The sequence below is a fragment of the Sciurus vulgaris genome (genome assembly GCF_902686455.1).
Source record: "Sciurus vulgaris genome assembly, chromosome: 8".
Classification (NCBI taxonomy): domain Eukaryota; kingdom Metazoa; phylum Chordata; class Mammalia; order Rodentia; family Sciuridae; genus Sciurus; species Sciurus vulgaris.
In genome coordinates this window covers 69,491,112-69,504,195 of record NC_136468.1, presented here as the reverse complement: position 1 = coordinate 69,504,195, position 13,084 = coordinate 69,491,112, and the positions used below count along the sequence as shown (strand labels likewise).

Here is a 13,084-nt window from a genome sequence, read left to right as displayed (position 1 = left end):
TCTAATTAAAAAAATACGGGGAAAATACATTTGTTATTCTGCTAATTGACAAAATAAAGTCATCTAAGTAAATTTTATTCTTTAGAAGTAATTTGTCATGTTAAAATAAAGTATGAATTATATAACTGTGTCTAAACTGTTAAATTTTGACCTTTGTCACTAGCATTTTAATTACTTTTGATATGTTTAGGTGTAAGAAAAAAAAGAAAGAAAAATTATCCAAATTCTAAATATACAGATTGTTAACTTCTTAGTAGAATGTTTTTGTAATTATTACTGTGAGTTTGTCCTATAAATATAATCAATTCACCTATATAGTTTTTCATTCATTAATATCATGAAAATTCTTCAATTAAACTATTAGGTTTGCTTGATTATGAAAAGTGGCAAAATGCTAAGTTTTACATAATTTATTAATCTTATTCTCCAATGTTGGACATTTATTTTAGATGTTTTACTCTTGGAGACTAACTTAAATCTGCATTGCAACTTGAGAAATTTCTGAAAACCAAGAAACTTATTTATATTAAAATAAAATTGACACTTTTTAAATGTGATCTATTGACATTGCTTTGAACTTAAAATAATCATAATTTATATCTTTGTTTTACCAGCTGTGACTTATTTGGGACATTTGCCTCCAAATTGAAATTTTTTTATTAAGTAAAAATATTTTGGGAAACTTATTTTCTAAAATATGGTTTTTGAAGAGCGAATCTATAATATTTTTGAAGAAATTATACATGATATTTTGATGACTTGATATTTTATATTGAAATATTTAAATGTGTTTTCTTCAATAGATTATCTTTCTCAAGGAATAGATCTTTCTGGAATAGAAGTAATAGAAAATGATCTACTTTTTATTGCAAGAGCTCGACTTGAAGTGGAAAATCAAGCTAAGCGCCTGCTAGAGCAGGGTGTGGAAACTCAGGTAATAAAAATATTGTTTTTTGTGTGAAAATGTCATGATATTGACAGACATTTGACTTTGCATCCAAAAGCATAGTAAATATCTTTATTTTATCACTGAGGATAAAATTAAATTACAAAGTAGAGCACATGTAAGTACAGGGATATTTTTTACATATTTGATCAAATTCTAATATAGACCTAAGATTTCTAATGAATATAATATGAAATCATTTTATATGATGTGTATTTTATATGATAGAATCTAGTTATATTTATGGAGCATGTCTGCTTTGTCCAAAGTTTCCTTTCAGCAATACAGTATAGTTGGTATTTTTGTTATTTCCATCTAACAGATGATGAAACAGAGCTTAAATAATTTTTTGAAGATATATAGGTCATAAACGAAACGGTTTGGATCCAAACTTTAATCTCTCTAGCCCCCAAACTTTATATCATGATTAATTGCTGTGTCATGATTTAAAAAAAAAAAAAAAAAAAAAGTTGCTTAATTTTCTGGATTTGAAGAAAGTCAAAGCTATTAATGTATTAGAATCAACAAATTGGAATTAGTCTCAGTTCTGTAGTTATATTATACCCAGGTACTTTTCTCCATTTTTGTTGAACTGAAATATAATTATTACTATTAAGGGATTTTTCATATGTTCTTAACTAGGAATTTCATTTTGTGTGTTCATTTTGCACAAAAATAATGTCATTAATGTTCAGTACTTTGGCATCTATGTCAGGAGGGTACTTACTTATATTATGATTCCTGTGTAATGTAATTTGTAATTTAAAAAATACAACAGAATAGCAGTTGTTTTAAAATATACTTATAAAATGAATATTTTGTACATAATGAAAAGTGAACAAGTCATAAGTGTACATATAGAATGAAATACCACATTGTGACCATATCTGTGAATCAAAACTCATATCATGACATAGGACATTACTGGGTGTCATAGAGGCTAACTTTCTCACAATTATTTCTTTCTCCTTTTTCTGCAGTGGTAAGGGTTATCATAACTTCTAACACTAGACATCAATTTTATGTGTTTTGTCAATTATGTTTTAACTTTAGTTCTCCCTATGAGGACCAAATTCTTATATTATTTTAAAAAATAAGGTATTTTTCTACATTACAAGTGAGAGATACCTTTTTAGATCCTTAAAGGGTAAGACAAACACAACTCTTTTAATCAGATTATCTACACTGAATTCAACAAGAAAGGGTGATTGCTTTTCTGCAAAGTAGCTTCTGGGTTTGATTCTGTAATCTTCTATTCTGTATAAATTATGCCTTCCTTGGGTTTTGGACAGGGGATTTACTTCCTTTGTCTATTATCCTCTTTCTTATGTGGTTGTTTGTATATTCTGACACCTTTTTCTCTCCCATATATTCATTGAGGATTTAGGCAGTACTGTTTTCTCTTTATCTTAAAATTCATAGCTCCATGTTATCAGTACCTGTGAATGTTTTCATACATTGGTTATACAGCTTTTTGATGTTCACTAGCTCAAACATAAATCTAGTACCCTTCCCTTCTCTTCTATGTTAGTGTCTTTTCCCCATTAACAACCCTGGACATTGTCATGATTAGCACATATCTAATATTTCAATCTTTGACCATTGACTCATTTTTTTTCTGCCTTCTTCCCTGTTCCTGTTATAAAACACAAGTCTTTTATTTGTTGAGAAGACCAGTCAGTTAACTTATTTAGAACATCAGTTGTCTTCACTACTTGGTTTTCTACTCTGTCAATCATGTCTGTCCTCTTTTCTGTCTCTGTAATTTTTCTATATTAAGTTGATCTAAGATTTGTCTTTCATCTGTTCCTCTGACTTAATCTGTTCTCAAACTTTAGCATGCATCAAAATTTCTGAAGGACTTATAAAAACAGAGAGCTGAGCCTAATTCCTGGAGTTTCTGATTCAGTAGATCTGGAAAGAATTGTTGCTTTTGATACTATCAAATTCTTTCACCCCTGCCTTTATTCTACAGTTTCATAATGCAGTGCCATTTGTGGGTCATTGAACATTCAGCCTCATTTCTTATTCCATTCTAGCCTCTTCAGTGCCAAACAAAAATCAGATGACTATAAGATTGCTATAATTAAATTTATGGTTCTTAAATACATCTGGAATATCATTATTTTTTAGTGTATACAGTTCCCTTTCATTTCATAAATAACTGTTTACAATTTTTATTCCCTATAAATCTCTAATTCAGTCCCTTGTTTTTTATTGTAATAAGAGGATATTGTCCCATTTCACATTAAGAAAATCTAGAACATGAAACTGAATTTTTTTCAACTTTTGTCAACATCATTCTTGAAGATCTAACTCCATTAAATATTTTACCTTCCTACTGAAGGCTAATTTCACATCAACCCTTGCTGCCTAGCTTCTGTGCTTTACTCTTTTCCTTTTCTGAATCTTGAGACTTCTCTGTTCTACTAGTAGCATATGAAGATTCTCAAGTTTTTCCTATGTAAAAGGAAAAAGGAGTCTTCAGTTTTAACTGTTTATATGGCTGCTACAGTATGAACCTATTTCCTTGTCTCTTTACTTCACAACCTAACTATGTGGAAGAATAGACTATTCTTACTACTGTCTCCTTTTCTTGACTTCTCACATAGTCCCTGATTTACTTTATTCTGGCTTCTAACATACCCTCTTCAGTAAATCTACTTTTCCTTATGTCACCATTGACCTCCAAATTTCCCCAAAACCTTGCCCTCTTTTGCTTCTCTCATTTTTTTCTTTGGTGATCATTTCAACTTCTTGACACCATCTGCCCTTTTAGTTTCTCTAACCCCAAGTCTTCCCTGTTTTTTTTTTTTTTTTTTTCGTGATCTTGCTATTTGATTTCAATTCCTCATTCTTAACAACTTCAGCCACTTCTTTAATGTTTGTCTTTCCTGTATCTGTTGAGCTTCTTTTTATTCAAAGTGTTTTTCATTGGTGGTCTCATATATTTTCCATTTGCTGATAACTTTCAAATTTCAATCTGAATCCTAGAATCTTTTTTCTTACTCTTGATCTGTATACATATGCTTCAGGATCCTTGTATTGTTAGTATCTGCTTATTGATAATGAAATCTACTTTTAGCTAATTTTAATAGACAGGGACTTACTATAAGGTATCAGTGGGAGGACTCAAGATAAAGGCTATAAGTTGAACTTACTCTTTTTGTTAGCTGTTATAGAGCACCATCATTCACCTGGGAAACTTGAAAATCAGGAACTAAAGTAATGTGCAAAATTAGGCAACCTGGGAAGGTATTGATCCTTGTATGTTAGGAAACTGCCTGCTGTTTTGGTTATTCTTCAGTGCAATTGATAGTTTTAGAGTCATATGGCCTCTGACATGATCTGAATCAACAAAATGAATGCCCTATATTTCATCTGTTGACACTCATAAAGCTAGGACCCAGGCATTAGAACCTGTTAGAGACAACAGAGAAAAATGTTTATACACGTATGACCAAATTTGCCAGGAAAAACAATAGATGTAGGAAAAGTACAGTGTCTGCCTTCTAAATTTTACATAGGTGCTACAGTTTACAAAACCTAAGTCATATCTGGAACCCTTTACACCGGGAGTCAGAAAAAGATTCTGTCAAAGCCTCCACAGCAAAAGCATACTAAAAGTTAGCCAGAATGTATTTTAAGCAAGTTCGTTTATGGAACTATTCACATTTTTCCAAGTGGATATTACAATGACCCTGTAACTCAAAATATTAAAAAAAGAGATGTCATGTATATCTCCTGTTAACTGTTTGTTCACTGTTAGAGAACAACACCATTCACCTGGGAAACTCGGGAATGAGCTGTTCTAAAGATCTGGACATTTTCTGCAAACAACCAGACAGCAAGTAGTTTAGACTTCATGGGCTATTCTGCTTTAGTCATACTACTGAATTCTGCTGTAGTGATCAGAAAGCAGCCACAGGCAATATGTAAATCAGTGTTCCATTAAAACTTTATAAAAATAGCATGTGGGCCAGATTTGTCCCCTGGGCAAACCCATTTATTTTTGTTTTCACATTTTATACTCTTAACTTTCTTACTTAGATTACTTTAGATATTAGTGGCCCTAATTTTCATTTAATATCCATACTGCTTTCAGAATGATCTTAATAACAGTGACAGTTAATCATGTCCATGCACAATGCAGACTCTTTCAACAGTGTGGTTCCTCTTAAATCGCATACTCCTTGTGCTTCTTTGCCATCTTGCCGCATCCCTAGAGGACACTTAGGTGTGATTGCCTTTGATTCCCTGATCAGTACCAGGTTTGTTTAGCCTGTGTGTATTCAGTGGTACCTATTCCTTGAACATATATAATGGTCTAATTCATCTGCTTATTTGTTTTGTATTCATTTTTCAATACTCAACTTTTTCCTTAATTTCTCCAAAAAACCCTTCCTATTCTTCTGGGCATGTTTAGAACCTCTATTTAGGGTTATGATACCATCCTTCAGAAGAAATCACTTAATTATGGTTATTTATTATTATTTGGGTATTTTATTTATTATAGTTAGAGTACATATATTTCTTTAAAAAAATTTTTTTTTTAGTTGTATTCTTTCTTTTGTAGACTCCTGTCTTTATTTATTCTCGGGTGCTAACACAAGTGTACATCTTAAGTTACATTTAATTATTGTTTCTTTTTTAAATGCCCAAGAATGGCTATGTTTTAGTTTTAACTGTTTTGCTAGGTATTTAAGACCAAGCTGGTCGAATTGACCTGTTCCTGTCTCTTAAGAGTCAGCTGAGTTCCCACAGGGGTCATTTGTGGGGAACTTGAGAGCAACTTTTTAGCTCCTGTTAAATTTTACATATATCCTATGGATAACAGGTCCTGTTATAGAATATTAAATGATATAAATAAATCCCCAATAAAATATACTATTCTTGTATGTTTAAAGTTACCATTATAGACAAGTTTAGTTTGGAGAACAGCAGCTTGATAAAATTTTCTGCTTTAAAGACTTGTATACCTAGAAGATATGAATATATTTAATACAAAAAAGAGAGTAATAGCACAATTATCTTGCTGTTTTTATATCAACAAAGTTTAGCTTTTAAAGAAAAATTTAGGCTTTGTAGCTCTCTAACAGTATTGTTTAACCATAATTGTACAAACCCTAATTTTTTGTTGGGACTAATGACATGTTAACTAACTCAGGCTTACTCCTTACTCCCTGGCGAGTAAGCAAGATCAAGGCCTCAAAGGTGGTTTCAAAAGTTGGTGGTGATAAATCGGACCACCGTCAGGGATTGGTTAACAACAGTTCTGTGAACGGATCAGCTTGTGCTTGCCATACAGTCCTATGGGACTCTTGCCTGTGTGAACCCCCAATGCCTTGCTGACTTTTAAGCTGATTGGTTCCCGCCTAGCCTCCACCCTACATAAAAGCTGTGTGACTTCCTCAATAAACGAGTTCCTGCTGTGACTGGTCTCCCTGACTTGTCTGATTGTTCTACGCCCAGAGGGCTGGGTGCGGGTGGTCAGTGGGCCCTACCTTTCCCGGTCTGGCCTTGTTGGGGAGTGCTCCCTTCCCTTGTTGCTGGTCAAGAAGAGCAAGGGGGCTAAAGACCCCAACAATTTTAAGATTAACTAATTGTTCTAAAGAATAAAACTTAACAGACACAATATTAAGAGTGAGTTAGTGTTTTAAAGAAATCCTTGTCATTTTAACATATGGATTATACTTTGGTTTATATCAGTACATTAGTATTTGACCTTAGGAAAAACCTTAAATAGCTTTAACTGATTGTCTCACACACATATAACCAACTTAGTTACATACAAACTTGTTGAAATTTGCCCTTTGTTTACACAGATTTCTTATTAGCACTTACTTAAACCTTCATGTATTTCATCACACAATGATTTTCTTACCCAGAAACACTTTTTCCTTCTACTAAATATATTTCCATACCTAGAACCTTTTATTTTTCTCTTTGCTATCTATTGACCCCTTTTTGGTTGACATTTTGAAACAACTCTTAAGAAATTTTTGAATTTAGATAAATTACTCCCTTTTAATAAGAAAAAATGTTTTATGTTATTTATAGTACTCTAACTGAAACACAGTTGAAACTTTTGGATCTCTTAGTATATAGTATATAAAATTGTACCTATTAGGACTTAACTCTTAGTAACGTTGTGTGTAGTGATGACACAAAGCAATTTTAAACCCTTTTTATTTACCAATCTGTGAACACACCAATAATGTTTAAGTATATTACCCCATGGAATTTAAGGAGTTAAGAGTACTTGATGTTATTTAACAGTTGGCATTTTATCTTTTGTAAATTAATCAGATGTCTGTTACAAACACATTTGAGTAATCCCATACATGTCAAATCTAATTTACTTATTTTACTGTAAAAACCAATATATCAGACAAGTGTATTGAACAGTATGTCATCTCTTTCCTGTTGAAGAAAAGTCCTAGAAACAATTAATATTAGACATTTTATAGACAGCAACCTTTTATTAGTTTGACCACCTAGAGACTTTTGTTTAAGTAATTTTAAAGACTTTTTACTTTCATTTCTTTACCCAGTTTAAATTGAACCTTTTCAAATCACATGAATTAAAGGTATCTGGATCCATTTTTAAATTTTAATTCATGAGCTCTTATTATTTATGTAAATTTTGATATCGTGTACATGATATTTAGATGCACATACATAGACAACACAATATACACATAACACAAAAGCAAAGCCCTTATAGCTTTTTACAAGTGAGTCTCCATTGCAGTGTAACAGATTTAAAAAACTCTTGTTGAATAAATGATAGGACTGATCAAAAAGAGTCATGAGCTCAAAAAATATAGAATTTAAGGTAAATAAAAGAAGAGTCCTGGAAAAATGACACAGCGTTAATTATTTTAGTAAAGCACCATACAATTTACTTTTTAGTTTAGATTAGTTGGAGTTCAGGTAAAAGACACTTTTTCCTTTGTTTTTTTTCCCTTGAGTTTGAGTCTGGTCTCCTACTGAGCCTGCAGGCTTTTCCATTTACATTTCAATGTAAGCCTTCACAGAGATCTTTAAGGAGCTAAGAGAGAGAGATTCTAGCAAAACTTGATGCCAAAGGCATTTTAACAATTTCTTATTTTCAGGACAGGTTTGGATGTCAAGGAAAATTATGAGACATATTTTCCATTACTTTTGAGAATGAAGCTACTATGCTAAGCTCCTTACTGAGATATGCCATTGGCTATTGACCTGGTTTGTCCATGGCTGCCTATCCTGCAAATTTGGATGACTGTTTTTAGGGTTATTTTCCTCTCAGTGGCAAACACATCAAATCTTGTTCTTTAAGTAAGCTGAGAACAGGTGCTTGAAGTAAGGCCCCTTTTTGATACTTTAAAAACCTTTTGTGTTTTGTTTTTTACATCAGGGTAGTTTTTCCTTGGTGTAGAGTTTTTTAAGGAGGCTGTAAAGAGCCTTAGCTAATTCCCTATGTAGGATCCCCAAAAAGGAGACCCCAACTCTATCCCTCGGATCGACAACCCCAATCAACCGCAGGAGACTCACTTGATGCAAACCGCAAGAGGTGTTTATTCCAGTGCGCTGGGACCCAACTCATGACTCACGCAGGAGTCGAGGAGTCGAGTCCGTAGCAGAAAATCTCGCAAGTTTATAAAGGCAGAGACCACACATCGGGAGGGGTTGCACATGAAAGGGAGAAAAAGGGGGGAAAAAAAGGAAAAAAGGGGAACAAAAGGGGAAATTCCAAAGGGAGTCTGAGTTGGCTGATAACATACAACATGTTTCACAATGTTTTACAACAGGGCGTAGATTCTGGTCAATGGTTTCTGGTAATCCTACTGTTTGAGCACTATCTAGCTATCTGGCTCAATTTACTCTTTTACTCTCTGTTTGGGGCTGTTTCTTGGAACAGCTTTAGGGGCTTTGTTCCCATTACTGGGAGGGTGACCTTAGGGAGTTGAGACAATGGGAGGGAGACCTTAGGGAGTTGAGATAAAACAGCTTAAAAAAAATGTCCATTCTTTCACCTATATCCAGGAATCCAAGGCCTGTAGTATCCAGTTATCCCTTGGAAAACTCTGTAATGCTTTAATATTTCTCCTGTGTGGTAGGTAGCACATAAAGGATGTCATCTACATATTGGAGAACAATTACAAATGTTTTATCTCTGAATTTTGTTAAGTCCTTAGCTAGGGTTTGTCCAAACAGGTGAGGGCTATCTCCAAATCCTTGAGGCAACACTGTCCAGATTAGTTGAGTTCCACTATCTGGTTCCTCAAAGGCAAACAGATATTTCGATTGAGAGTCTAGGGTACACTGAAGAAGGCATCTTTTAAATCTAACATAGTAAACTAAGCAGCAGCTGGAATTTCAGATAGAGTACATGGATTGCTGGTTGATATAAATGAGCCACAAAGTTTGAAAAATTTTCCTCTGGCCCCTGCCAAAATTGGCTAGGGTCTAGAGTTTTTTCTCCCTGGGCAAGTTATTCTCTCCATGCTCTTTGTGCACATGTACTTATTTGAGCATAAGTTTGCAAATCAAAAGTCAATTGTTGTCCCAAATCAGCAAATTGTACTGAGCTGATAAAGCATCCAAGGTAATCTGAACTTCATTCAATTTATTAATTTCCTCCTGATCTGAACAATGCTCTATCCAGTTGGATTTCCATGTTAAATTCTTCCCTTCAGAAAGACAGGAGCTAGCTAGCAGGAACCAATCATTGGGTGGTAGGACCTCATTACATATTGATTCTAAGAGGCTTAGTATGAATGGCGTGTTCACTCCATCCATAGAGCATGCAGATTTTAACTCCCTAAATGTTGTAAAAGGAATAGGTGCGTGAGTTCTTTTTGGTCCTTCAGAACTTTGAGAATAGCATGAACAGCTGTAGGAATTCTCAGCCTTGTGACTTTAAGTTCTTCCCTAGGAGCAAGATGAGGCACTGGATCAGGACCTTTCAAATGTAAACTATAGAAGTACCAGGCTAACTCATCCTCCTTTGACTTTGAATACTCCCTGGTCTTCTGAATAGAGATTTTGTCCCCACCCTTCAGTATCTCTTTGTCCATGGGGAGCTGCTTAAGGCTAACTACTAAAAATTTTTAAAATATGTTCCAGAAGACCAAGAGGTCCTGGAGGATGAATATTTCTGACTCGTCAATTTAAAGTTCTTAATAGCATTTCTAAGTCCTGTGATTAAATCTCCCAAAGTTCTTAAGTCAACATCTTGGTCCAAACAAAAGCAAATTTCCATTACAGTCCAAACTAAATTCCTGTAGCCTGCCATTGTGCTTCCAATCCCCATGCTATTTCTCCTTTCATCAAGAGGCGTGGCCCTGAGGGGCTCTACCTGAGTAGGGAGCAACCATGTTCTGTAGGCTTCAATCCTTCCTGCCAGGGAGCAGAAAACACTATTTCTGGAGGGCGGGAAGCTGAGGTGGGAACTCACATATTTAAAGTAGGAAACTTGCTGAGTAATTTCACCTTCTTAAGTTAGAGATTTTCTCTGAATTTCTGACTAGGATCTTTTCTTCCCAGCATTCTGAACTTTTGCACCTGTGTAAGCCAAGTTAGGTCTCAGTCTCATTCAGGTCACACACAGGCAGGCAGACCTGCCTGATTGAGTCTGCAGTATTTAAAGAGATCAAGTCTCCATTTACATTTCAAGAACTGTAGGAGTTGCTTTCTTTCCACTGAATTTCCACTCTGGCTAAGTATTGAATATAGCTGAATAAATTTTGTAGAGAGTGAATTCCCCAGGCTTAATTTCACACAATTAAATTCTCTTTCCTTTCTTACTACTAAACTTATTCACATGTGTGCACTTCCCATGGGAAAGGGGCTAACACCTTAGGCTTATTCTTTCTTCTAAAGTCCTCTGTGTAAGAAACCCATGAAAACCACGCCAGGCACAGGAAATCACATAAGGGAGTTTATTAAGCAAAGTGTTTTCCTATAGGGTAAGAGAGAAAATGAGAGGAAAAGAGAAAAGGCATGCGCTAGAGAGAGTAGAAAAGGGAGGAGGAAAGAGAAAGAAAGTGAGTAGGAGAGAGAAAGAAAGAGAAAAGATGTCTGGGAAGCTATCCTTAAGCAGTTGAGTTCCACCAGGCTAACAGGGGACCAATAATGGAGAAGGATGCTTACAAGCTGACTGATGAACCAATAGCTAGCTAGGATGTTCACAGACTGACAAGTAGTTGGGAGGCGGGGAAATGGCTGCAGCCGAAAGGGGCGGGGGCAGCTTTCAGACTGACAAGCTAGGTTGTGATACAGTGGAAGGGGTGGAGGAGCAGCTTTGCATTACACTCTTGAACAGTCGCTGTTCAGGCACCAAATGTGGGCGGTGCCTCTCAGCCAAGTCCCATGTGGATGAGGAAAGGGTTAACGCTAGAGGATGGTGTTGGTGGTTTTTCTATTACTCAAAAAACTTATCTACTCAATAAACACACAAGAGCCAGTACTCTTTTTAAATGAGAGGGCATTATGGGACTGGCCATACCAACTCTGGCCTCTAATAACAACAACCTGAAATAGCCCAACTTTCTTTTATTTATAGCAGATAAAGGATCTATAATAAAGGGAGGAGCTTCTTCTGTGATGGACAAGATAGGGTGGAGTTAGGAGACCCATTCTCTCAGGGAAGCTACATAGGGAACCATCTAGTTTCTGCTAGACTGCTAGATGAGGATGCCTTCCCACAAGTAATCTTAAAATGATAAATAGAAGAATGTATGTAAGCTATATGCAAATGCTTTACCATTTTATATAAGGAACTTGAGTATCCATTGATTTTGGTATCTTTGAGTGGGAGGCATCCTGGAACCAATCCCCTGTGAACACCAAGAGATGACAGTTTGCCTGTATATTACTTTAATTTACACAGTTCTTAATTTTCACTGTATTTTAGAATAATGGAAATTAAACCAAGTAATTCTAAGAAAGTGAAAAATGCCAAGGCTTATAAAAATAAATACTATTTCAGTAAGAATAGGTGATTTTAACATGTCATGAAGGAATGATGCTTTTAAAATGTTTTTTCCTCATATATTTAAAATAAGAAGGCATTTTCTAGGGCAGTAAAGTAAGTTGTAGATACTGTTTTGTACATATTCTAGCAGTTGTTGTATTTGATTTTGCTTCAATTTTTAAATCCATATAAAAATTAAAAGGAAATTTTATTTAGGAAATTAATATCCCCCAAATATTGATTGACCAATTATGTGTTCAGACTGTGTAAGTTTATCAAAAGATAATTGAAGTAGATGATTCTTCATTTTTAGCCAAAGTCTTCTTTCTAACCAATGAGATTAAGTTAGAAAGATAAAAAGAAAAGAAATGTAAAAGTAATTTGTGTCTGTATGTCTAGGTGTGGAATGATCTGCATAAATCTCAGAGATATATGTCAGAGAGCTTTAATTTTTCTATATGTCTCAGCATGGTTCAGAAAAAGGTATATACTGCACAATGGAGAGGAATATTGTCTCTCTGTAAAGCTGTATGTTTCATATTATCATAGTTTATGGACATTAGCCATTACTATACAAACCTCTTATCTGAGTTAAAAGTAGAAAGTAACATTTTGAGTTTAATTTAGTTTCTGTCTCAGTCTCTTTGGGCTTCTATAACAAACTGGGTAAATTAGAAACAACTGAAATTTATTTCTGACAGTTGTATATGCTGGTAAGTCCAAGATCAAGATCAGCAGATTGAGTGTCTGGTGAGGTCCCACTTTCTGGTTACAGAAGGCATCTTCTCCTTATTTCCTCACATGGTTCAAGGAGAAAACAAACACTTTGTAATTTCTCTTGTTAGAGAACAAATTCTGTTTATGATGATCACCCTTATGACATAATCTCTCCCAAATACCCCACCTCTTAATAGTGTCATACTGGAGGTTAGGATTTCAACATAAGAATATGAAGAGGGTCACAAACATTTAGACCCTAGCAGCTTCCTACATAATTTTCCTAACAGGAGAAAAATGTTCTGATTTTCCAGTATTAACATTCTGATTTGATTTAGAGTTTATTGTAGTTGTCTGTAAATTGATATTTATGTTTATAAATTTATTTGTTCTGAATTTAATTTTTGTGTTTATTTATTCTTCAGTCAGGGTCCTCTGAGTTATTTTCATGAAGTTTGGTT

At 34.5% G+C, this 13,084-nt stretch overlaps 1 protein-coding gene across 1 annotated transcript in view; it reads left to right on the top strand.

Annotated features, from left to right (window-relative positions):
* COG5 (component of oligomeric golgi complex 5) overlaps positions 1-13,084 on the top strand; it is a 377,475-nt gene that overhangs the window by 170,027 nt on the left and 194,364 nt on the right. The window contains 1 exon segment of the mRNA XM_079150025.1: positions 804-934. Within this exon segment, the coding sequence (XP_079006151.1) occupies positions 804-934 (131 nt within the window).